Below are 26572 nucleotides of genomic sequence, written 5' to 3'. Positions count from 1 at the left end.
ATAGAACACAATGAACCACCACTTTCAAAAAGTTTTTTATGCTAATTTGTCAAAACTTTACTCCGTCTACTATAAATTAAAATTTAAATAGCGCCACCAACAGGTTTTTGAGAAATTGCGCAATAGTGAAACCACGGCACGAAATGTGTGTGTGTATTTTGTTTATTTTCGTGGATGACATTGTTCGAGGAGTCGTGTGGAAAGTGAGTGTTTGCAAGCTGCTAGAGCCTATCAGGGAGTTGTTATAACGATCTCAGTAAGTACTTAGCGAATACATTAATTTGTTATGTTCATTATTAAGAGTATACCATGCTATTGAAACATTTCGACAAAAGGGTCTACAACGGCTAGGCCTACCAAGCCTAGGCCTATACTAACCTGTCCTGACCACCAACCAGGTGATAGGGAACAACGACACATACAGGTAGTACACGGAAAATGGTTACAGGACGGTAGCCTGGGCTTCCTGGGAGGTGTGTAGAATGCGTGATGGTAGTATTCGCAGTATTCTCCGGTCTATTACAGTACCAGCTCAACCTGCCTTAACTGTTTTGGTTTATTATTACGCTTTCATTATCTTGACTTCTTCATTATTACAAAAATGTTTCTAGTACGTAGCCTACTGTAACTGTACTATTATAATAATATTAAGAAGGCCCCTCTAGATAGTCTAGATAGAGGCTACCTAGCTAGCCTCCCATCTGTCCTAGCTCTAGGCTAGAGTTTATGCAGGAGGGCATACCACCCTGGAATACCCCATCATGCACAATTATTTCTGACCTAGGCTGGGCCTAGAATTAAATAAAAGCAAACATTACTGCCTAAAAGTATGTTCTAATAGTTACTGTATGACAGGGATAGGCCTACTTTTGGATACATTTGATATTTTTAATTTAAAAAAGTACTGTAAATATTAGTAGAATAGTAATTTATTTGTTTATGCTTTCAACATATTATGTTTATGTTCAATACTGTACTTGTTGTCACAACAGTCAAGCTTTGTGTACACCGAATATTATTTATCATCAATTTGACACGGACGATAGCCAATATGCAGTCGTTTATTTCACCCACGACCATCATAATCAATAATATTGCATTTAATTATTGTTGGAACCAGTCTTCCGTGGTAATTTTAGTATGTACATTCAGTGAAGCCTAATGGTATACTCATTGAGCTTTACACTGCGTACGGTTGCTAGTGCTTAGCACACTACAGGCCTACAGCAGGTTTAAGCATGACTAAAGAGATATAAGACAAAGGCTATCAAATTTTTTGATTATTCATAAGACAAGGGACTTTGTAGATTCCGTCTATTTGTGTTCTTTGTGGTGCGGCTATTAACTATCCCAAATTATCTGAACTTAAAGATTGTATTACATGTGGCCTTTTGTTTGCCAAATTTTATGCATTATTATTGTGTGTACCCAGGAGTATTAAGCATGATATTTGAACAAGGCTGTGTTAATAACACTTTTCTTATAAAATTTAATTTAATTTTAATAAACACAATTTAATCATAATTTTTTAACAGAACTTTAATAATCAATTAAAATTTTTCATATTAATTTTAATTTCATACAGAAATTGTGTTTTGGAGCATTACACTTACAGTACTATTAATTGTTAATTTGGGCCTGTTCAGCGCTGTCCACACTATCAAACTTTATGTGATAAAAAAATGTGATGTGTCCATATGGGCACGATGATGTCATATCACTACCTACCATTTGAGCAAATCACTACCATATTTCGCCACATCGCTACCATATTTGGGCACATCACACTTTTTTCTACAGTACAATGAAGCCAACTGTCAGCTAGGGACAGGGCATTCTGAAAATGTTCGCACTTTTATAAAGAATTAATAATTATGAAATATGATTCTTATGATAGTACATCATAAAAATAATAATTATTATTATAATGGCCATTGTTTTTTTCCCTGTTGCAATTTTTCACAAAGAAACATATAATCTACTGTCAATTACAATACTCTTATTTCATCAGATGTCATATAAATAATACTATTCAATTCAAGCGAATGACACATTTCTTGAGGCAACAACCAACATTTCATCATGGCTGCTTTCTAAAATTACAGTAGAGCTGTAGGCCCCTAGTTCCACAAAGCATTAGTTGGTAGGCCCTGTAAAGCTAAGCACACAGGTGATAAAGTAAACAAGATTGTTTACAATTCTGGCATTCAAAAGATAACAACAGAGGCCTAGGAAGCCAGATTTACTTCTTTGTGGTGCACATACAGTATGCTGGACTGGTATTAATTAAAACTGTTCATTTTATAGATTGAAATAAGAATTCTTAATTTCTGGAAATATTTAATTCCATAATTTAAATAAATGTCCACAAAATAGTATTTTATCCAATTACGCTCATTGATCCATATTTGATTTTGGAAAGACACTAGGTTTTGCGACAAGTAAAGAAAAAAGGCCAACAGAGGTAGGCCAGTCTGCGCTGGGTTTGTCCAATTGAATCCATGCATATACTGTAGTTTAACCCTTTTTTCAATAGCAATGGCATAAAGCTGTATTTTGATTTCATGTGTCAAATTAAACTAATTTGCATAGAAAAATAAAATACCTTTACATTAATACTGTATTATGTAAATATGTGCAAAAACAAATTTATTTTTGTAAATAGTTTATGGACGTTCAGCTGTTTTTGTACATCTGTCATCATATACAGTAGCATAATTATTTGTATTATGATAAAGTAAACAAATATCAAAATAAAATCATTAAAATATAAAATCAATATTTGGATCTTTATTTTGAAAAAAATCAATAATGAAAATACACTGTGTATATGTAATGCTTTGTATTTTTTTTTATACTGTATATTAATTAAAACAGTTTGTTGTTGTGCACTATTTTTGTAAATGAACCAGTCAATGTTTTCCAGTAGCCTTGTTCTTTAACTACATTACGGTACTTGTCAGGGCGCAAACCTTTAATTTTTTTATATTGTCTTCTTTTGTAGTTGTGATATATATTAAGTGGTTTTTATTTAGTTTGCGCATGGTTTTTGGTGGTTTGCGAAGTTTTGCAATTTTCTTCTCGCTGAATTATAGCATGGTACAGTATACTGTACACCTTTTTTAGTATAAAGAGCTACAACTTCTCCATACCAAGCATCCATCCATATCTTTTGGCCAATTTTTTAGCATAACCTTTTTTTTCATTTACATTGAAAAAACTGTAAATGAATTTCATTGTTGAGTCAATTTGTTTTGTTTCAAAGTTTGTTTAATTTGACCAGTCTCAATTTTCTAGAGTTGTTCAGAATCAAGTACACCTCTCATACCATGGATTTCCTCCATGCTCATACCAAGGTGTATTGGCAATCTGATTTCATTTCATGTGGAACTAATTAAACCTCCAGTTTATTTGACAACATTAAGTACAGTATGGTATTTCATTGGAATGTCTTGTCTAAAGAATTTTTGCAGACATCCTATCAAATTAATAACTAGGTAAAACGACATGTAGCAAGAAATTAGGCTCGTAGCCCATGGGAAATTGATGTTATCAGCTGTAGGCTAGCCCAGCCATAGGCTAGCCCTGCACATCATTGAATCTTAACAACTTTTAATCTTGTTACAAGGTCGATTTTTATGAAAATAATTCACCTCCTTTCCAACTTCTGACTGATCCCCTGTAGTGAGGCAATGATCTCAAAATGTGGAAAACGTGTATAGACATGCCCAGTAATATTAAACAATAAAGTTTTTTTGAATGAATTTCCTACTGTTGACACTGTAATAATCAATAAAGAATGCATACGCAGGGGATGAATAGTGTATTATGGGTAACAAAACAACAAAATAGTTTGATCAACAATCAACACCAAGTTATTTTATTAATATAAAAGCATTAATTCTAAATTTGTAATCATAGAATTTCCCACGGTGTACAATTAAAAGTTCAGTAACTATACAGTTACTTACTGTATCATACAGTAGACTTACTCTGTGTTTATTTATTACACCTTTACTTTTGTACTTGTGCTAAAGCTAAAAATGTGCAATTTCTGGAACTGTGATCTCATTGCTAATAATATTTACTGTAGTAGATACAGAAATATTACCATACCAATGTGCAATACTGCAGTATATCTAAATGATTACTGAAGTAATACTATTAAAATCAGACTAAGTTAACTCTCTCCTTTTGTGTTACATTCTGGCATGTACATTGTATTTTGTATTCTACCTGCCATCTCTCAATTGATCATGCATATTTTCATCTAGTCCACTCAGAGGCTATACTCAACCCTCATTTCTAAATTGAAAACCCTCTTTCGTACTGTAGTATAAACAGTAGGTCATTATTAGATCAAAGTGAAATAAATTAATAACGAAAATTGAATATTTATTTCGATTTTGTATGGAAACATGGTGACATTGACATTGTTAAACTGATCTTTTAAAAAATAAACATATACAGTAATGTGGGCAGTTTGTTTTGTTATGCTAAAAGGGTTCATGCTGTGGAGTATGGCCATGCTTGCTTCAATCTCCCTGAAAGGCCTTTATTACTTTAAATTCTTTAGCAATAGCAGGTTTCTGAATTTATCTTAAGCATGTTCTGAAGTTCACATACTATGCATGCCTAATAGATTAAATTCAGATGTGGGTTATAAAATGTTTTTCGCAAATCTAAGTGTACGTTTTTGCATGCAGTACATGAGAGACTGGAATTGTGCTTTTTATTTTTAACGGAAAGAACATTGCCTATACAGTCAGTACAAATATTTAATCCTATATTTAATGTACAAAAACTCAAATTTATTTAAAGCACCTAGTTTTCATGCATTGATTGGAGACTGTAATTTTGTTTTACAGAAAGAAAGTGCCTGAGAAATACTGATTACAAAAGATTCTATTCTACGGTCAACATCCTGCAGTTCGACTATTGTTCCGTAATTAAAGTGTGCGCTGCCGTGTCGGAGCTGTTCATCGAGAAAGTAATAAGCTTTGCTCATTAAAGCTATTAATACGCTTCATTTTTACGCAGTTTAACTTAAAACAAAGACGTGTCTTCAACTTGAAAGTATCAGGAATTTTCACAGGTTGGTATTAAGGTTTCATCTGCTCACTTAATTTCCATGTTTTTAGGGATCATGTCAAAATGATTCTACTGCAGTTACAATTACTTTACTGCAGTAAACTAGTAGTTTTTTCTGAAATGTTGATTTCAGTTTGATTCAGTCTATTTCGTGCCTAGCTTACCTGGATAAACAGACAATAGCTTTTGCTCTCCAAAGGGAGGACTTAGACACGAAAAGTTAAAGTTCCTAGGATACTCCTAGATCATAATGGAAAGACTAAATAATTGCATTCAGGTTAAAAAGGAAACAAAATTTAGTTACTGCAGTAATTGCAGTAGAAGCTGTAATTTTGAAACTGTACTGTATATTAATCACATGTAAAATTCTCGCATCTCTTTTAATACAACAAAAGAAATTAATTGTTTGAATATCAGGAGGTTAATTGTATCATACAGTAATAACCTCAATACTAAGGTTTATAATTTAAAGGCATCTGTTAATTATCTGTACACAATTACAATTGTATACTTATAACTGTATTAATAATATTATTCAATGCATTCTGTATGCATAAGGGAGAAGAGGGACCCAGAAGCCACTCCCCCCCCCCCCCATCCCCTCTTAAAAGTATTGATTTTGTCTTAGTAATGGTTGATTATTTAAATTTACTGTCCACAGTAGAAGTTCTATGCAATCAAAATGTATGTGCCTTCGAAATCTAGAATTGGGATGATTCTGTATTATTTTAGTGTACCTGTACGTTTGTGAATATGTTTTTATAGTATCCAGTGTGATGCTAATGTACTGTACAGAGTAGTTTACTAAAACTGTGGAGGTTGTAGTCTGGCATCAGCCTACTGTACCATCAACATTCATAGTCATTGCCATTGACTTACAGATTTCATTAATTTAATTTTAATTTATCTTATACAGTATGTTCATTTGCATTCTAATAATAACTCCAATTATTTAAAAACAGACTGAATGAAAACCTACTTAGCATACTGGTCTGGAAATTTAATTTAAAAGAGAATTTTTACCAAAATTTTACTTTTGTATGATGTCAGTAACATCATAATTTAATACCTGTAGCCATCCATTATGATGATCTGATTTTCAGCTGTTAAATTGGCCACAAAATAAAAAAATAATAGGTTACAAATAATTTATAACTGCCAGAATATTTAACCTAATAATTGTTTTTATCTTTTATCTTCAATTTAGCCTTGAATATTTCTAGTGTTTGAATTTTTCAAAATGATTTCCTTGTGAGCATGAGCTGCTTATAAAATCATGGCAAGACCAAACCAAACAGTTTTGTGCCAGACATGTGGGCAAGTCCACGACAACGTGGGCAACCATCTCTATGACTATTTAGAAGCGGTTGACGAAGACCTTACCTGTCATATTTGTCTACAACCGCTCGTTAATCCAACAGACACGACATGCGGGCATACATACTGTGCAAAATGCATCAGAAGTGTTCTACGTGTCCATCGGCAGTGTCCGGTAGATAGGTCACCCTTGACCGCACAAGACTGTCGTCCGTCCAGCTTAATTATAAAAAGGTATTGGTTTGTGTCTATTTCTAGAATTTTTGGCGGGCGTTTATTTTGTCACTGACAGTACAGTAAGCTGTCTCAACACCTTTAGACTAGCCAAATACTGTATGTCTGGTTTTAGGGTTGACAGTTGAGTTAAAACAACTTTCAAGTAAAACACATAATAAATAGAGAGGTTTCGCAATCTTACAAAAATGGATACGTCACGCACACGTATTCGTTTTCGTAAGCCATAAAACAATCTGTTTCGCATGACAACGAAATATCGAGGCGCGTCCAAAATTTGACTGCGGTAAATTTGAGCGAAGCGCAGGTACGTGTTGCTTGGTGCTTGGCTGCCTAGGCCTAGCGTAACATCAAAGCGAGTGAGGACTTTAAAAACTGCTATTTATCTAAATTGACCTGGCATTTTAGTAAATTACTTTAGTAAATTACTTTCAATAAATCTATGATTATATTATAATCATGAATCATTCCTAATTCAAATGCAAAATGTGCAAAATAGATCAAAAACTATACTCGTTTTGTAGTTACGAATATGACGTGATATTCGTCAACACGAATACGCTTTACGAATATGAAATGGGGATCAGCTCAAAAGTTTCACAAATGTATGACGTATCCGTTTTCGTTATCGTCTTCGTAAGGTTGCGAAACCTCCCTAATATTGCAGTACATTTTCGGTTTTACAAATTAGAAATTAACAGAGATTACGTTATGGATGGACTTAATTTCTGTGTAATTTTACAGTAATTTTGTTGTGTTATTTACACTTTACTACTGTACCAAGCTTTTGTGGTGAGCAGTGGTAAAGAAATAGTCTATACACTTTCTGAATAAATAAACAATGCATAATATCATACACATACCTAATGAAGTCATAACATTTTTAAGTATCCCTTTATTATGTAAATGATTGCATAATTAGATATTACAGTGTATTTTAGCCATATCATACAGTAGTATTCGATTTCCTTAATGTGGTATTTTCCAATAACACTTGTTATGCTTGATTGGTTCCTCTGTTGTAGTTCTGGCAACACCCAGGCTGTAGTAGTGGTGTTATAGAAAGTGTTAATAATAGATAAAAACTGTTGAAGCAATGTAGGTTAAGTTACCTACCATCTGTCAAGTTTCTTTGCTTAAGAAAATTGCAATTGGTGGGAAAAATCTTTTAAGTACCTACTTGAAAATGTTTTGATTATTTAAAATCAGAATGTTTACGAAATTGTTGTAGGAAATTAAACATTTTAGCCATTTTCAATTCCACTGTCGCCCGTTGGTATTATTAGTTTTCCATTTGTAAATGTTTTCCATTTATAAACAAACTTTATGATAATATTGCTTTATAGATAGAAGTAACTAGAGAATTTATAGTAACTGCCATACTTTTTAGACTGGAGTTATTATAATTTTATTCAACAATTCATCCAAAAGATAAAACATATTATTATAAAAATTCTTAAAATCTTACTTAAAAAACATTATGGTGTTGAACCGAGTAGTGAAATGTCCCTATTTTTACACTGTACTGTATGCTAATACAGTACTAAAATTATGATACTGGCAAGAAGCTAGCGGCATAAATTAACTTAATTATAAATGGAAATTCATTAAAATGGATATAATCCAAGTAACATAAAACCACTTAAATACATAGCCTACTTAATTTGAAATACTGTTGGTACAGTTTAATATCATTATATAATATTGATTGAATATAATGACCTCATACCTTAATATCATTTGAAATCAATATAATGATGTCTGCCAGCTTCTCTACTGAGTTTAAAGGCTTATTCATAATCAGGTTGTCATGTGGTATCAGGCCAAACCCTGATCAATATCAGACCTGTATGGATTTTATTGCAACAGTTGTCGTTTGAATTGAAAATATGCTAACAGTGTAAACCAGAAATATTACCGTATTGACGCAATCTGAATCATGTTTTTGTTATGAAAATTGGTAATTGCTCATAAAATCTTAAATAATTAGTGTGCCTTTTCCCCTCAACAAAGCAGTGGTTACATTTAGTACTATAAAATATAAAATATTGTTTTCGTTATGATACATTTCTTTTAGTCTAGAATTGATAAACTATTAGTTTTGTTGAATCCTATGTTTGAATAAACACCACCCCTACAACACCTTTTCCCCCTTCCCAATGTCCATCTTCTTTCATCACCGGACTTGATCTAACCATGGAGGTATAAAGTTTAATGTTATACCTCCATGAAATAACTATTTAGTGTTAGTACTGTTACAAACAACTACTGTAAGGTTCTAAGCCTATTTAATTAATACACAGCAGTTTATGTAACTACACTACAGTACACTTGAACAGAATTGTAAGCTGAATTTTCAAAATCCAAGTACAATTACTGTATGGTTTTTACCTCTACTCTGGCCAAACTCTAGTCACCATTCGGTTTAACATAATACAATACTTCGCTTATTTGATGCAATGGCATTATACTGTAATCAAAGTTTATAATAAGTCCTCCTAATATAAATTCTCAACATATTTTCTCAGACATTTCTTTATATGGACCCTGTTTTATTAAACCCTCTGTTTAAATTGATGAACCATGTTCTGAAAGTTTTCAGTTTCTCCTGTGAAATTCAATATTCACACAGATGCCATATACCAATTTCACAATGCACACTATATACATAACGGTAGGATAAAACAGATTGTAATCAAGCAAAATACAAAGTTAATTATTGTCGCAGGGATTAGTTTCAAAAGTATGTCAACTATTCAATTATAATAATGGATTAAATTTACAAGATGTTTTATATTTTACAAAATGCATACTTCATGTTCAGTGTTGTGGAATAGAAAGTCGGATTTTAACAGCAGTACAGTTGTTTCTCAAAGACCAGCTGTAGTGTTAAAGAAATGAACAGATATTTTATAATAATTATTTTAAAACGTAAATTTAAAAACATTGATTTGTAAATACAGAGATACTGGTCTACAAAACGCTTGAATTTTATGACGAACAGTAGGATGTTAAATTTGTAATGAATATTTAACATGTTGGGATAAACTCTGGACTTTGTAACTTCCTCTACCACTACGGGGATAAACCAAAATGGTATAAAAGTTAACTTTAAAGTTTGGAAAAATTAGTTTGTTGTTGCCAATAATTCTACCAGAAGACATGTTAGTGTAATTAAGCACATAGCGAATTTAGCCCCCAGTTAAAACTAGATTTCTCTGGGGCCATCTGTTTGTATGATGAACCCAAACTGGATGTTTTGAAGCCTACATAATGCATTGAGTAAATAATACATTCAGTGAATCCTATTGGCTAGGTTACTCATAATTACACTGGTGTTGTGTACCTATACAATAAAGTTATGTGAACTGTAGTCATGTTTACTGAGCTTTACAGGTTCTATATTTACCAGATTGTGTACATTCATCCTAGCTTATCAACGACCTTAGTTTTGTTTGTTTCCCACTAATAATAGCCCCAGAAATCATTCGCATAGGTTACATGTTAATTAGCGCAATTCTATAGACCGCAAAGCTAATTCAGCAAGGGTTTTAAAAACTTTGTAAGAGATTAACCTTTATTGTAAGAAAGTTTTTGCGTTGAGATTAAAGATTTGTGTGTTGAGATTTAAACATGCCAAACTTACAATTGAATAACAGTAGACTGAGCAGCAAAAGGCGGTTGATGTTGCCTCTGGCGATTCCCATAATATTGCAAAGGGATATTGGTTCCTTAAAGACAATGGAAGAACAATGACGTTGTTTATCTTAAATATCAAATAACCTGCTGGGCTGCTATGCCTGTCATTCCTAGCCTGTCATTGAACCGTAGGTCAGACCGGGAAAATAACTACCTTTTGTGATTGCGCCACACACCCCAAGATCATTGATAATTTTAGCTTAAATGTTCTAGGCCAAAACAAACTTGTTTGAAAGTGGAAGAAATACAGTAGTTAAGAGACCACCTGCAGGGACCTCTTTATGGGAGAGTTGACTGCTAAGCCTGCTTGACAAAGTGCATGTAGTGGTATAACAAAGGTTGTCAGAGACTTTCTGAACAGTCACAAACTACTTAAGAAAAGATCTTTTATCAAATATGTCTGCTGTTGTTGTGGATGACAAAAACAAAGTACATTTTAGTTTGTCAATAAAAACAAATACAAACCCTTTTTTGTTTTGTAATTAAACAGTAAACACTTCAGTGGCAGATTCATGGGGAGTGGAGGGTGAAATTTTGGCAAGTCTTTAAGATTGTACAATAAGTGCTGATTACTAAACCATGTCCTATCTTATGCATGTAATCCCTCTGGACCCTCTAAAAAAGCATTTTTTAAAGAAAAAATGTTCTTTCTTTTAGAATGTTAGATAAACTACCTGTCGTATGTCCAAACACAACATACTGTGATGATGTCATGCAACGGTCTGATCTTGAGGCACATTTGGCCAATCGCTGTAAGGGGAACATGTCGCACTGTGTACATGCCACGCAAGGATGCATGTTCCGCGGCACAAGAACGGCGTTGGAGTCGCACATTAGGGAATGTCCAAACACAAAACAAAAGGGTAAGTAAAACTAGGTAAAAAGTGACTTACAGATTATTTTTTTTCCTATCACGGTCAGGTACATGAACTTTGACACAATTGCAGGAAATGTACTATTTACCCCTATAAGCACAAGTTTAATACCATAGGCCTACAGCCAAATGTAAATGTATCCTTTTCTGCATTAGGGATCTTAACAGTTAAAAATTAAAATACATTGACTTAAAATATTCTATTCAATAAGAATGTACATTTACATTCAATTTCTGTAAATGGCAGAATAATAAATAGATTAATTTTTTATCAATTGTCATCTTTTGAACCTTTGCAACATATCCAAGAATATATTTACTATGAAAGTAGTTATTATTATTTAAACATAAAGCATCTAAAACAGGAAATAACTAAATTATTGATAATAATATTTAACAATGGCATTCTTTATATAGATAGATAGGTTATTGCCCTTGATTTAATAGAGATTCTTTAGTCCTATCCTAGGCATTTAGTGCATAGCGGGTTGAAAATATAACTGTTGGTTATGGCCTACAGTATCCTAAAGACCAGCATACTGTAGTTTCTTTGAGTTTATATAGAGTTCATTTCATTTACTTTCATTCTTGCTTGATGATTTTAGTACAATGACCTTTAGTTATCTATTGTTGATCAATTGCTTGTTATAATGATTTTCTGTTGAAATGTACAGTTATATGAATTCTGACTTAAGTGTATGTTTTTCATTTAACTGTACATATATTCATAAAAAGCAATTCATTTTGACCAATTAAGTGACAGTTCCGATGATCCTGTTGCTTGATGAAATCAAAGATAATAAAAAAGGAGAAGATACAACAGTTCCGTTGGCGGCGTAAACCACATCCGGGTTTCTATTTGCCCACACCTGAAGGTGGCGCACTTCTTTTTCGCTAGAAGAAGTGCGCCACCTTCAGGCGTGGGTAAGGTAAAACTATCTATAAAAATGCAAACGATGATTATTTATCAAAATGATTATCAAAATATTAATAATATCAAAATTAGTAGAGCACAGACGCAAGAACACATCAGATCATCACGATCCATCCAAACGTGGAATTAGACGGGAACCATATCTAGAGCCCGCCGTCGTTCGGCTGCTGGATTCTTACGCATCCATGAAAGCACGTCCGCGTTTCCTATCCTTTTATATGTAACAGCGCGTACTGTTGATTCTTTACCTATTTATATTCTTTGATGAAATACTTTGCTTGCATATGTGCATCCAAAGGACAAGTGGGTAGAAGTATTTCAATCGTGAATACATTTAATCATTCCTTATAGTTATTGAAGAATATTTATGGTTATTGTTAAACCTTGCATATCAAAACTACTGTATGTGCTACTACTATGTATTTCGCAGTTTGTCCATTTAGCAATTACTGCGATATGATTTTATTTCATACAACCTCAAAGAAATTGCTCTTTGTCAATTTAGCTTTGGTAATTAAAATCTTTTGTTAGCTTGTGTTCATTGATTGTGGTGCTCATTGGTACTGGTTAGCATCTAATTATAGCTAATTATGGTGTCCATTCATAGACTTGATGAAATGTGTTTATTAAATCCCTTGGGCATGATCTGTATGCTGTACTACTACTGTAGTACTATATTCATTTTAAAGTGTATAATAATAAACTGTATAATTACCAGATATATTATTTTAATTATAATCTCACTGCAATATTATATACAGTAGTTGGCTACAGTATTACAACTGTACTGTACTGATTTTCTATGCACAGCAGTGGCAGTTTGAATTAAGTACTACACATGGTATGATACCGTATCATAGTAATAGTATGGTAACCTCTTATTCTTGTAAGATATTTGTGTTAAGCGCACAATGGTGATTGTTGTAAACTGGACATACTGTACAGTATGTATCTAAGGTTGAAAGTCACACTATCGGTCAGAAATAAGAGAGTCCAGATGTCACGTTCTCTTGCTACATGGCTATAGATTACTGAGCCCCTGTAAATAAAAAGTTCCCATTGTGGGAAAAGGGTCATGCTTTTTGTTTATGCCAGAGGCCTTTAGATTCTTGTTATAATATACTTGTACAACAGTGAAATCATACATCATCAATCATATATTTTGTTTATAACATCTTCAGTATTTGTTCTTGTCTCTCTTAACAATACAGGCTTTGTTGCAATCAAGACTGGAGGGTTAACGACTATTGAGATCAAAAGAAGCTCCGATGAAGAATTTGGAATCAGTTTAGTTGGTGGTAACGAAACCCCATTGGTAAGTTAATTTTATAAGGCTAGACTCAAGCATAATGGAGTAGTTTACATATCCAAAAACTCTTTGCTTTGAACACTGCAAGACTCACAAGGCAAGGTTATTTTCATGATATACATTCTTATATTGAGCTTTGGACCCATAATTTTGTTTGCTAGGCAAACATGTTGACCTCCCAGCTACAGTTCCACTTTAACTGTTATCTGGGCTTTAATATGTATTTTATAAAAACACCTGATAGTATTCTTGCAATTTGATTGGTTAATAAGTGTCATTTGGAATTAGCCCTACCTAGTATTCTCACCATCCAACTCGTAAACATTCATTATTTGTATGTACTGTACATCATACTAAAAATGTACAGAAAACTGTAACAACATATATAATTTACTAAACAAATTAAGATAAATTGAATAACCACACTTCTATCTGGCTGTTTCATTAAAATCTTAAAATTGATCTCGTATATGATCCATCCACTCTAATGTAACCTACATCATTCAGTTTGGTTTTAGTTATTTCCATTTAACTAACAAATGACACATTAAAACAACTATCTTTCATATAAAGAATAATGTATCATTGCCAATTTCTTTAATTGCCTACTTCTGTTGATAGTAACAGCCAATGATGTTTGTTACAATTAGCTACTAGATTATAGTGTTTATATCATATACAGTGTGGTAATGCATTGTTTGTTGTTTGTGAACAGCAAGGTCAAGAATTAGTCATATGATTTACTGATGAATAGTTTAATGAGTTAATAATAATATAATATTTATGATAATGGAAATCGCTGGTATAAATGTGTAGGCCGTCTTGAGGTTGTTGGCGTATCGTCTTTTTTCCTCATCATTGCATTGCATCATCATAATCATCACATGTATCGTCACTATCATCTTTATTAGTAATCATAATCTTTTATCTCTCACCATCAGCATTATCAACATCGTGGTCGTCGTCATCATAATCATCATCATTTTCATCATCATATCAACATTATTTTCATCATCATCATATCAACATTATATTGTCATCATTTTCATCATCATCAACATCATTTTAATCATCATCGTCATCATCATCATTATATCAACATCATTTTGATCATCATCAACATCATTATAGTCATCATCATCATCATTCAATACCGTTCTGTATGTATCCTGCTATTTAACACAATTTGTTTATACAGTATTTACAGTACATACAGTAATATTATTTGCAAAAGGAATATTCCAAACATATTATTGTTCGACACTTTGGGTTACATTTTGGGATAGAAAAACGTTTGTTTTGATATTAAAAAAACATCAGAAGAATTTTTGGTTAAGAGATTATTTCCGATTTTACTTTATAATGACCTCTACAGGCTAAACTGCCATCGCTGGTATGTTGTTGTTATAACCCCTGCTGTTCTCTATCCAAGTTCAGCGTATTCAGCTAAAATAGCAGACTGTATGTATGTTAGTGTGTGGTACGAAGTATAATTGACTCATAATGTGACACAACACTGTATCTTTTACTTTATTTTGTATCTATCTCTTTAATGCTTGGAGGTGTTCGTTATTGCATGAATGAAAGAAGTGCATTGTTTACGGGAATAGCTGCGGGGGATTTATTGTAATTGTGTTCATCTTTTAAGATGCGATTATGCAGCGTTACTTAGCTTATTAATACCTTGTGGAGCTACTTAAAATTTTGAGTCATGTTGTGAATATATTTCTTGCTCATGACTAAGCGTCTGTTATATTTTATTGCCGTACATACTGTAGAGTATATAAATTAATTCATTTTTTTTAATTGGTCCTCCTTTATAATATTGTTATTACTGTATGTGGTGAATAATTATTGTGTTTGCGATTATCACCAGTTATCATTGTTATCATCATCTTCATCATCTGTTATCATCATCATCTGTTATCATTGTCATCATCATCTTCATCATCTGTTATCAACATCATCTGTTATCATTGTCATCATCATCTTCATCATCTGTTATCAACATCATCTGTTATCATTGTCATCATCATCTTCATCATCTGTTATCATTGTCATCATCATCTTCATCATCTGTTATCAACATCATCTGTTATCATTGTCATCATCATCTTCATCATCTGTTATCAACATCATCTGTTATCATTGTCATCATCATCTTCATCATCTGTTATCATTGTCATCATCATCTTCATCATCTGTTATCAACATCATCTGTTATCATTGTCATCATCATCTTCATCATCTGTTATCATTGTCATCATCATCTTCATCATCTGTTATCATTGTCATCATCATCTTCATCATCTGTTATCAACATCATCTGTTATCATTGTCATCATCATCTTCATCATCTGTTATCAACATCATCTGTTATCATTGTCATCATCATCTTCATCATCTGTTATCATTGTCATCATCATCTTCATCATCTGTTATCATTGTCATCATCTTCATCATCTGTTATCAACATCATCTGTTATCATTGTCATCATCATCTTCATCATCTGTTATCATTGTCATCATCTTCATCATCTGTTATCATTGTCATCATCATCTTCATCATCTGTTATCATTGTCATCATCATCTTCATCATCTGTTATCATCATCATCTGTTATCATTGTTATCATCATATTCATCATCTGTTATCATTGTCATCATCATTTTCATCATCTGTTATCATCATCATCTGTTATCATTGTCATCATCATCTTCATCATCTGTTATCATCATCATCTGTTATCATTGTTATCATCATCTTCATCATCTGTTATCATTGTCATCTGTTATCATTGTTATCATCATTTTCATCATCTGTTATCAACATCATCTGTTATCATTGTCATCATCATCTTCATCATCTGTTATCATTGTCATCATCATTTTCATCATCTGTTATCATCATCATCTGTTATCATTGTCATCATCATCTTCATCATCTGTTATCATCATCATCTGTTATCATTGTTATCATCATCTTCATCATCTGTTATCATTGTCATCATCATCTTCATCATCTGTTATCATCGTCATCATCATCTTCATCATCTGTTATCATCATCATCTGTTATCATTGTCATCATCTTCATCATCTGTTATCAACATCATCTGTTATCATCATCATCTGTTATCATTGTCATCATCATCTTCATCATCTGTTATCATTGTCATCATCATTTTCATCATCTGTTATCATCATCATCTGTTATCATTGTCATCATCATCTTCATCATCTGTTATCATCATCATCTGTTATCATTGTTATCATCATCTTCATCATCTGTTATCATCATCATCTGTTATCATTGTTATCATCATCTTCATCATCTGTTATCATCGTCATCATCATCTTCATCATCTGTTATCAACATCATCTGTTATCATTGTCATCATCATCATCATCTGTTATCATCATCATCTGTTATCATTGTCATCATCATCTTCATCATCTGTTATCATCTTCATCATCTGTTATCATCATCATCTGTTATCATTGTCATCATCATCTTCATCATCTGTTATCATTGTCATCATCATCTTCATCATCTGTTATCATCGTCATCATCATCTTCATCATCTGTTATCAACATCATCTGTTATCATTGTCATCATCATCATCATCTGTTATCATCATCATCTGTTATCATTATCATCATCACCATGATCATCTGTTATCATTGTCATCATCATTATCTTCTTCTTCATTATTTTCTTAATTATCTTGTCAATGTTTACAATCAACACCATATCATCATGTCATTATCATTACCAACATTATATAACCATCTAACATTACCAGCCAGCTGACATAACTGCATTACATTTCATAACATCATGTCTTCCCAGTATCTATCAAAACCCATCTACATATCAGGATGTGGTATTCTAAGAATTTAGCCAGCATACAGTATACATTTTACATGCATACTGATGTTAATCCACCCATCCTTGCTCATCCTCCTCTTTAGTACATGCCAAACCAAATTAAATTTACATACTTTTTACTATCATATATATTTTAAATGTTGGATTTTCCACTATAATGAAACAATGATATCAATTGCAAAGTTACAAAATTATTTTTGAAAAACAATTGTGTTCCGTGTTAATTCCATTGATTTTCACTAGTACAGTACTCTATCAATGCAAGCTAACTGATTTAGATCTACAGTAAATTGGTTAGACTATCCAGTGAGCAAAGTCTAAATCTGATTATCGGTGTGAAATATAAAACAGAAGTAATACTCAACCAGTGACAATTATCTAAACTGGCAGATCTAAGAGAGCCTAAGGGTACAAATAAATGCTTTTAGTTTTACTGCATTAGTAGCAGCCATTGCCTACAGTTAGTTTCTTGGTGGTCTAGAAAGTACTTTGAATGTATTAATTTGATTTCATATCTTATTTTTGTTTATAGAATTTATTTTAACATTTAAACCTTTATTTTTTCACGTCCATAATATTAGTATACCACCCAACTTATTCTCCGATATGTTCAATCTCGTCGCCTTTACTACTCTGACAAATCATTGCTATCTGTTAACTGTTTGTTTCCAGACTTTTCTTTTGGAGCATCCTCTCTTTGCTTTTGAAACAGTTGTAACTGTAAAAATCACATTATAAATTTGAATCCATTATCATAATGTACAACATAGTGGTTTTGCAAGAGATAAAATTAGTGACTTTAGTAGATAAAATAGGCTTGATCGTCATTTTATGATTGATAAACAAAGGTTTGTTTATTCAAGGGGTGTTTGTACAATAAAGTCATCTGTTTACATGTCTATATGATGATATGCATAAGATTCATCTTTGACATTTGTACTCTGTGGAAAATCCCATATGAGTGTCCCCTAAATATAGTTGTTGTTGTTATGTTTCTGGTGTACAGGAAAAGGTCCCCTTTAATAGGAGTATCTCCTAAAGAAGTGGTGTCCCAAAGGAAAGGTTCTACTCTACCTTGATTGAAAGTGACAATTATTAGGCCTACAGTTATATAATGGATGTATATGTGTACAGCAGTTGAACATTATTAAATAGCCATAATTAATATGTTTCCAAACCTAAACTGAATGCAAATACTACAATTATAATATTGTATTATAATTTTGATGAATTTATACATTTTCAACGCATAATTTCTTTTAAATTTCAACTGAACTAAACTTTTCTTACAGATTGTCACAATTGTGCAAGAAATTTATCCAGAGGGAGTAATAGCAAAAGATGGAAGACTTATGCCAGGCGATCAAATTGTCGAGGTGAGAAATATGAATTAAGGTATTCATGGAATAAGTAAATTGTACAAATCCGTGTTGTGACGACATTTTAACAGCATAAAGGCAGCTCGTAATGGGGAATAAACGTGATATGAATATCAAGAAATGTTATAATGTAATCAACACCAGCAATGGAAAAACATGTTTAACCCAATTCTTCGTATATGATCGATGATCCATCCATTCATTAACATTCAAACCATATGGGACTTCTACAGTAAAATATTACTATATTTTACCAAAAGAATACAGACAGAAAAATTACAATGTAACGAAGATGTTGTGATATTTCTTTTGATGCAAATTAGTTAAACGTTTAGAAGATAGAGGGCAGTATGTCATTTTGCATTAATATTTGACTAATTTACCGATAATTTTCATAATTAGTATCATAAGATTTTATAGTAAGGGTGGCCATAATTTCTCTCCGCCGAAAATATCTTCAGCTTTTTTTGCTGTTATTGAGTTCCATCTCTTTTATATCATCATTTCATTTGGTTCTTTGCCATCCTCATTCTCTAGTGCCTTCAATAGTGCCCTCTAAAATAGTTTGCAAAGTGTCGCCTGAAATTGCATCTTCCATTTTTGGAGGTCGCACAATATCATTCCTTACAATTACCTCTCTGCAGCACTTAATCTTGAATGTTCATATAGCCAAAGAAATACTATTGGATGACATAGTATTGGATATAAATTTGTACACGGCTTTGCTGATTATATTCTTTAAAAAAATGTGATGTGATGTCATATCAATACCATATTTAAGCGTATCAATACCATATTTAAGCATATCAATACCATATTTAAGCGTATCACTACCATATTTGGGCACATCACATTTTTTTGTCACATAAAGTTTGATAGTGTACAGTATTCTTAAAATTTTATCCATATCTTTTTTTTTTCTTTCATCTGCAGGTAAATGGCAAAGACTTAAGGGATGTGTCACACTACGTAGCAAGAGATGCCCTGATGAGGGCAAGCTCTCCCATTAGGTTAACTATGTACCGGGAAAAAGCAGAGGAAAGGAACAAAATTGACCTTTTAAATGTCACACTAAGGAAAGTGAAAGGAAAACAGCTCGGAATTAAAATAATTGCTAAAAAGTGAGTTTTTCATTTTGAATTGTTTACTGAAAAAAATCAGTTTTATTCCAAACACTACAGCTACCTACAGTAGTCACAGTCTTGAAAATGACTTTTAATAGGCAATCTGTTATAATAATATTCTGTTTAAAAACCCAACATATTCAATTATTGTATTACATCAAGTCATTCGCCTACATGATCCGTTTTACGCCTACAGAACAACACAGGATAAATAATATTGATAGATTTAAAATGCATAACTGAATTATTTATGAAGATTTTGTAAATTGAATCAATCAAGAACATTTATTATTTACGTTGAAAATCTTTTAAACATGAAATCTCAGAATTGACCTTTGCAAATGAAGCAAGTTGAGGAGGTGAAATAAATTAAAACATGATACACCCGTCACAGACTTTCAAAGAATACATGCGTCAAAATAGCTGCTAAAAAAATTCATATCACCGCAAATCCAAGAAAAAATATATGACTTACCCATCACAGGATGGGAAACAAATAGAAACTTTGTACAGTAAATTAAATCTTGTATGACTACAGTACTTAAACTTGGTTCCCACTAGAGACGGAATGCAAGCATGTAAATGCAACGCAAGCGGGTAGCCCAATCACAAGTAACTGTTCGGATGATCCATCATAATTGGTCAAATCACTTACGAAGCACTTGCATCCTTGCGTTATCTGTAGTGGGAACAAAGCATAAGATGGCACTGTTTTGAGAAAAGTCCTAGTACTACAATGAATTTGAACCTAGCACCCAATAATTGTATTAGCAAGTGCTACTACTAATGTGACTGAAAAAAAATAGAAATAAAATCATAGAAAATAATGCAATGTTTTATATCTACTGTACATACATTAAATTTGTTTCAGACATTCTCCTGGTATCTACATCCTGGACCTGGTTGACCATAGCATAGCGTTTCAAGATGGCCGCCTTCACATTGATGACAGGATATTGCAGATAAATGGAGAAGACATGACAGAGGGAAGTCCAGAACAAGCAGCTGCTATTATAAAGGTTAGTGCAGTAGAATTTGTGTCAACCTCTCTGCGACCCGAAGAGAATATGGCCTAGGATTACCGAACACAACATTTAATGCGCTATATAAAAATATGTGTATCTTTGCATTGCACATACAAACCTTAAGCTCTGTCTACACTATCAAACTTTATGTGTCAAAAAAATGTGATGTGCCCATATATGGACATGATGATGTCATATCACTACCTTATGTTGCATTCTGATAAAAACCAACTTTAAAAGTAACTTTAACATTCATACCTTTTCTACGCTTCATTGAGTAACTTTTATTTATTTTTTTCTTTTTTTTTAGCATTCCAAAGAGACAGTTAAGCTAATCATCTCAAGACTTTCAAGGTCAGCGACCCCAGAGATTATGCCGTCCGTTGCTCAGGAGTTAGCTGCCGCTATGGTGCCTTTAAGAAACGTATCCGCAGTGAAAGTGAAAAGAGAAAGGCAGATTACAATATCCAAGGTAACCACTTCAGTTTATGTGTGTCTGTTTTATAATGAGATAGATCTAAACAAATTGTTTGCCCTCCATCGACGCCCCTAAGATTAAATGCAACATTTTTCTTTTCTTTCTTTAAAAAAATATTTTTTACCCCTCTTTAACATACATTAATATATTATGTTAAAATAAGTTTTTCAACTATTTTGTTTATTCTTTTGATAGTTGAATGTTTATTCATTAAATTTAGTAATACCTACTAAATTAAATGTTTTACATTTTAACAGTGTTTTACTTCAATAAGTTTATTTTATAAAAGTACAATATAATAAATATTGCAAGCAATAATTGGATACCCCATAATATCCAATGTTGCTAAAAATGATGTCATTAAACTACAGCTTATTCCACGTAAACTGTGTTTTTAGTTAAACCAATTTAGAATTACAAATTTTAATATTGAGAAAATGTAAATATCTTTGTAATTCAGCTAAGGCTCCGATAATGATATTGAAATAAATGAAATGGAATGAAATTAAATTAAGAAGAAAGCTTTAATAATTTAATGACATTTTTTAATAAAATAAAATATTATTTATTCACTGCTTTAATTTTTTATTTATTTAGCCTCCATCAGAGTTTCTTGGCATCAGTGTGTGTGGTGGTGTGAAGGGTAAATGTGGTGACACCCCTATATTTGTCAGCAATGTACTACCAGGCGGCCTAGCAGATCGCAAAGGACATGTCAAGGTATTGTGAAATTCACCTTCTAATATTATGGTGTGTCTACTAACATTTATGGAAATAATGTTATATTGTTTGAATTCTATCAATGTTACAGTAATTTAATAACAGTAACACCACAAAACATTTAGAATCACAAACAGGTCTTGAACTTTTAGATGTGTATGCTAATTTACCTGAAAAACTCAATTTCAGATCATTTAATATTCTTTATTATATATTTATATTTACATATAAATTATTATTTTTACAAGATGATAGTATTTATTGTCATTTAAACAAAAAATTAAATTTTATTGGTTGAATTTAACATGCAAATAAACATAATTATGAATACAATATATGATTGCTTTTGTACTAAAATTCATATTTGTGTTTTATTTTTTTCAGAAAGGTGATATTTTATTGGCTGTTAACGACACCAGTCTTTTAAATCTAACACATCCACAAGCTGTTAGCGCCCTCAAATCAGCACAAGGGGCATCGATCACGCTTAGCATTATCGAAGGTCAGGAACCAAATCCACCAATTAGATTCTCACCGTCGTGGCTTACTTGGCTGTCTCTTCCAGAGTAAGTGTTAATTATTAATTTAGATTATTAACCTTTCAGTTTCCAGTTTCAGTGACCTTAGCAAGCTTTTTGATGCTTGAACATACGTACAACCAGTCTTGCAACCAGTTCCATGTTATTGGTCAAATTACTTGTGTTGTATGTATTTGAGTAGAAATTAATATTTAACCCACTATTTAATACATTCTTAATTGATATTGTAATTTATAAATGTGTTTACTTTGTTTAAAACTTTTAAATAAAACAAGAAAACCTAACCTGGTTAGATCACCTTTCTGAATTTTAGCAGTACCTCTGCATAATAGTTACTGTAGTTGGTGACTAATATAAAGCAAACATAGTTATAGTGCCCTCTATTTTTGTTTACAGTATAAGGTTAATAAGTATATTAGCTCCATCTTGTTTTGTTTATGCAGAAAAAGAAATACATTTTTATTTCTTACTTTCTGTAATATTTAAATATTTACATTTTTTTTTTAGTATCAGTTATTGCCAAGCAGATTGTATTATTAATTAAATTAATATATTCATAGTGCCCTCTATTGTTTGGATACAGTTTGACAACATTTTGAATTAGCACCCTCTTGTTTTGTTTATTCAGAAAAAAAAAAATTACTTTCTGTAATATTTAAATATTTACGTTTTTTTCTTGAATCAGGTATTGTCAAGCAGCTTGTACAATCTTAATTAAGAGAAAGGAGAGTAAAAGTTTAGGTTTCAGTATAGTGGGTGGATGCGACTGCACTCATGGTACTCAGCCTGTATATGTAAAGACGTTAGTTCCGAATGGAGCGGCGGCCACAGGGGGTGCTCTAAAGTAAGTTCAAATTTTAAAACTAATAGAATCACTATGACACTTTATAACCTAAAGCTCTGTCTACACTATCAAACTTTATGACAAAAAAATGTAATGTGCCCATATATGGACTTGATGATGTCCTACCACAACCATATTTGGGTACATCACTACCATATTTTGGCATATCACTACCATATTTGGGTATATCACTACCATATTTGGATACTATATCACTACCAAATTTGGGCACAGCACACTTTTTCAACTAGTTTGATAGTGTAGGTAGAGCTAATAATGCTTAGAGCACGAAATCATTGAAGCATAACAAACAAAAGATGCCTTTAGCTAATTCTGTGATGTTTTTATAACTTTCACACCCATATTGTATTGGTATTAAGGTTAATACTTTTCAATGTCTGTATAGGGTAAAACTCAAATTCCAATTGGCTCCTATACAATTTATTTATACAAACCATGTTGTGACCTTGTACAGAAAGTTAATGTAGAGAAAGTTTCTGTAACTAAAAATAGAAAGATGTAGCAGAAAGTAAATAGAGTTTCACCATAATACAACAAAATGTTTTCAAACCAATAATTGTTAACTTGAATAATAAATGTAGTGGTGATAATAGAATGTATTATGATAGAATATCACTCTAATGGAACTAAATATTAAAACCTTTGTGTCCTCATAATGCAAATTGAATGATGCAGCAGAAACCGCTATTATAGGATGTTAAACTGCTAATGTATACCGCTATTCCCACTATAGACGCAACACAAGGACATAATACAACGTGAATTGACCAATCACAAGCGATAGATTATTCAAACTGTTTGTCATTGGTTAACACGCTTGCATTGCGTTTATGTCATTGCGTTATGTCCTTGTGGGAACCAAGCTTTAAGGACAATGTCAAAAATATTCTAATGCAGTTACTGCAGAAACTATATTTTGTTAATTCTTTAACCTGTTTTTGAGTAATCCTACACATTGGGATTGTTGTCTCATAAACTTCTACATTAAAACAATATCATTGATGAATTAACAAAATGCTTTGGATCAAAACAAAATGTAGTTACTGCAGCAACTGCAGTAGATTAACGTTTACATGATCCCTGATACAGACTTCAAAATTACATAAATATTTATACTGTAAATTATTATTTACAATTTCAGATGTGGTGATATGATTTTATCAGTGAACGATCAGAGTCTTGTTGGTGTGAAGCACTCCCTCGCCGTGTCATTCCTAAAGCACGCACCTGGACGAACAATCACATTGACTGTCGTATCATGGCCTGGATCGCTGTTATGATATGTTGAACCGTACTCATAACTAGGTGCTGCGTCTTTAGGCGCTCTCTTTGTGTAAATATTTAAATAATGATCACCGTTGGTAAAGTGTTCAAATGTTTTACAGTAGGTGTATATTTTATTCTGTATTCTCACTATTATTTTTTTTTAAATATTAACAATATGAGGTCCCCTTAAACTCTTCACTATTATACCTCATTGGATTTTTCGAAATATTATATGTAATTTTAAAAACAGAAAATAACATTTAAGAAGAGCTGGTCTTTTTTTAAATGTTCTTGTAATTGTGCAGTATAATACACGATTCTAATTCAGAATTTACAATTAATTCGAATTCGAAATAGATAGGTTAAATGCATCTCGGAATGAAAGAAACAAAACCAAAGAAAATTGTGTCGTTGATTTAGAACCAGATAACATTTAGTAAATTTCGACAAACCTTGTTGGTCTTAGTTTTTCTGATCCTAAAAAGTATTGACATAGGTTTTTGATTATTTTTGAACTACAATAATTTTTTAAAGAAATATATTCACCATAACACAATACAAGCTGAATTTATATATGCGCTATTATATTGTTAATAACAATACTATAAATTTTGTTTAAAATTAACATTGAAAAACATTTTAGGCAAGTCATTCTAAATAAAAATATTTCTCTATGGTCATTCTTACTCATTTTCAAGATATTGTGAAAAGCGAAATATCCGAATGTAGGAGATCCGAGACATGTCTGTAGAAAAAGGTTAATGCAATACAGTACTGATTAATAGTCATAAACATACCGCATTATGTATGTGCCTTATTAATATCATTTTACAGATATTCTTCATTTCTACAGTATTTACTATTAACTCTGACAACTTTTCATCTGTCATACTTTTTCATACGTTTTTCAAATTTGTTTTGATTAATAAACTAAATATGAGCAAAATAGGTGAAAGCTAGAAAATCTAAGGAAGATATTTTTTTTAATGTCGCATATTATGTACATACAGTCGTGTAAAATTAAAATGGCGAAACAGATTTAACTAAAAGTATTGTATAAAAGTATGTTTTGACAATTTTAAATATCGTTTTATTTTAAGAACAAATTTAATTTAATATTTTGTATGTTGTTGAGTAATTTTAAACACAAAAATACATTTCAATTTACTCTATGCACAGTGTCATAACATCTTTTCAATGTTCGTTTTTAATTGGAAGCTGTAAAAATAAATTTGCAAAAATTAAAAATAAGTTAGATCATTTTAATTATGCTGCATAACAGTTTCAGTGTTATCAAACTAGTTTAGTTATAAGTTGACTAAAACAACTATATTTCTGTGTCAAATAATAATTGATATAAATACTATTTTATTGTGTAACCAGAATATCTAATTCCCATGAATACCCAGAAAAATGTTTAGATGAAGTAAATTATGTAAATTCAAAGGTAACATAAGTAAGATAAACGCTTATAAACGTTATTCCCTAGAACACATTTCCACAAATTACTGCATGGTCAACGATTTAACTTAATTTGTACATTATTATTTAATATAAAGATAAGGTATATAAATCTATGTATAGGCCTATATACCAACTCAAAGTTTCTGAATAAACTGAGAAAATGTGTATAAAACATTTTTACTTTTGTTGTTTGGATTTTTTTTATTATTATTTATTACTACAGTATCATGTAATTTTTTTATGTATTTTGTAAATTGTTGCATTTTGTTTTTCACAATGGGTGTAAAAAAAAAAAAAAAAGCGGCGTGGAAAGGAACTGGCCACCCTACCACATAATGCCGAGGCTTAGTACAGTGAGCTCCTA

At 31.9% G+C, this 26572-nt stretch overlaps 1 protein-coding gene across 2 annotated transcripts; it reads left to right on the top strand.

Annotated features, from left to right (window-relative positions):
• The first annotated feature begins 157 nt into the window (after positions 1–157).
• LOC140054842 (ligand of Numb protein X 2-like) lies at positions 158–26360 on the top strand. Of its 2 annotated transcripts, none has more exons than XM_072099938.1 (13): positions 158–256; positions 4869–5095; positions 6315–6642; positions 10999–11204; positions 13361–13464; positions 18641–18724; positions 19661–19848; positions 20723–20870; positions 21187–21348; positions 21952–22074; positions 22459–22640; positions 23299–23457; positions 24620–26360. In XM_072099938.1, the coding sequence occupies exons 3-13, from the start codon at positions 6368–6370 to the stop codon at positions 24756–24758; spliced, it is 1770 nt and encodes a 589-aa protein (XP_071956039.1). In that variant the 5' UTR covers positions 158–256; positions 4869–5095; positions 6315–6367; the 3' UTR covers positions 24759–26360. The 2 variants fall into 2 exon arrangements, with proteins under 2 accessions (XP_071956039.1, XP_071956038.1); XM_072099937.1 differs by having other exon boundaries at positions 6299–6642.
• Positions 26361–26572: the final 212 nt, after the last annotated feature.

This window comes from Antedon mediterranea, chromosome 7 (genome assembly GCF_964355755.1).
Source record: "Antedon mediterranea chromosome 7, ecAntMedi1.1, whole genome shotgun sequence".
Lineage (NCBI taxonomy): Eukaryota > Metazoa > Echinodermata > Crinoidea > Comatulida > Antedonidae > Antedon > Antedon mediterranea.
The sequence above is the reverse complement of the archived record's forward strand: the minus strand, read 5'-3'. Positions and strand labels throughout refer to the sequence as shown.

What these genes read in the sequence shown, in the direction of transcription:
- LOC140054842 (XM_072099938.1), top strand. Translation starts at nt 6,368, where the DNA reads ATGGCAAGACCAAACCAAACAGTTTTGTGCCAGACATGTGGGCAAGTC. An exon ending in GTGGTAACGAAACCCCATTG is followed by an intron (nt 13,465 to 18,640) that starts GTAAGTTAATTT and finishes CTTTTCTTACAG; the next exon opens with ATTGTCACAATTGTGCAAGA. An exon ending in GCCACAGGGGGTGCTCTAAA is followed by an intron (nt 23,458 to 24,619) that starts GTAAGTTCAAAT and finishes TTACAATTTCAG; the next exon opens with ATGTGGTGATATGATTTTAT.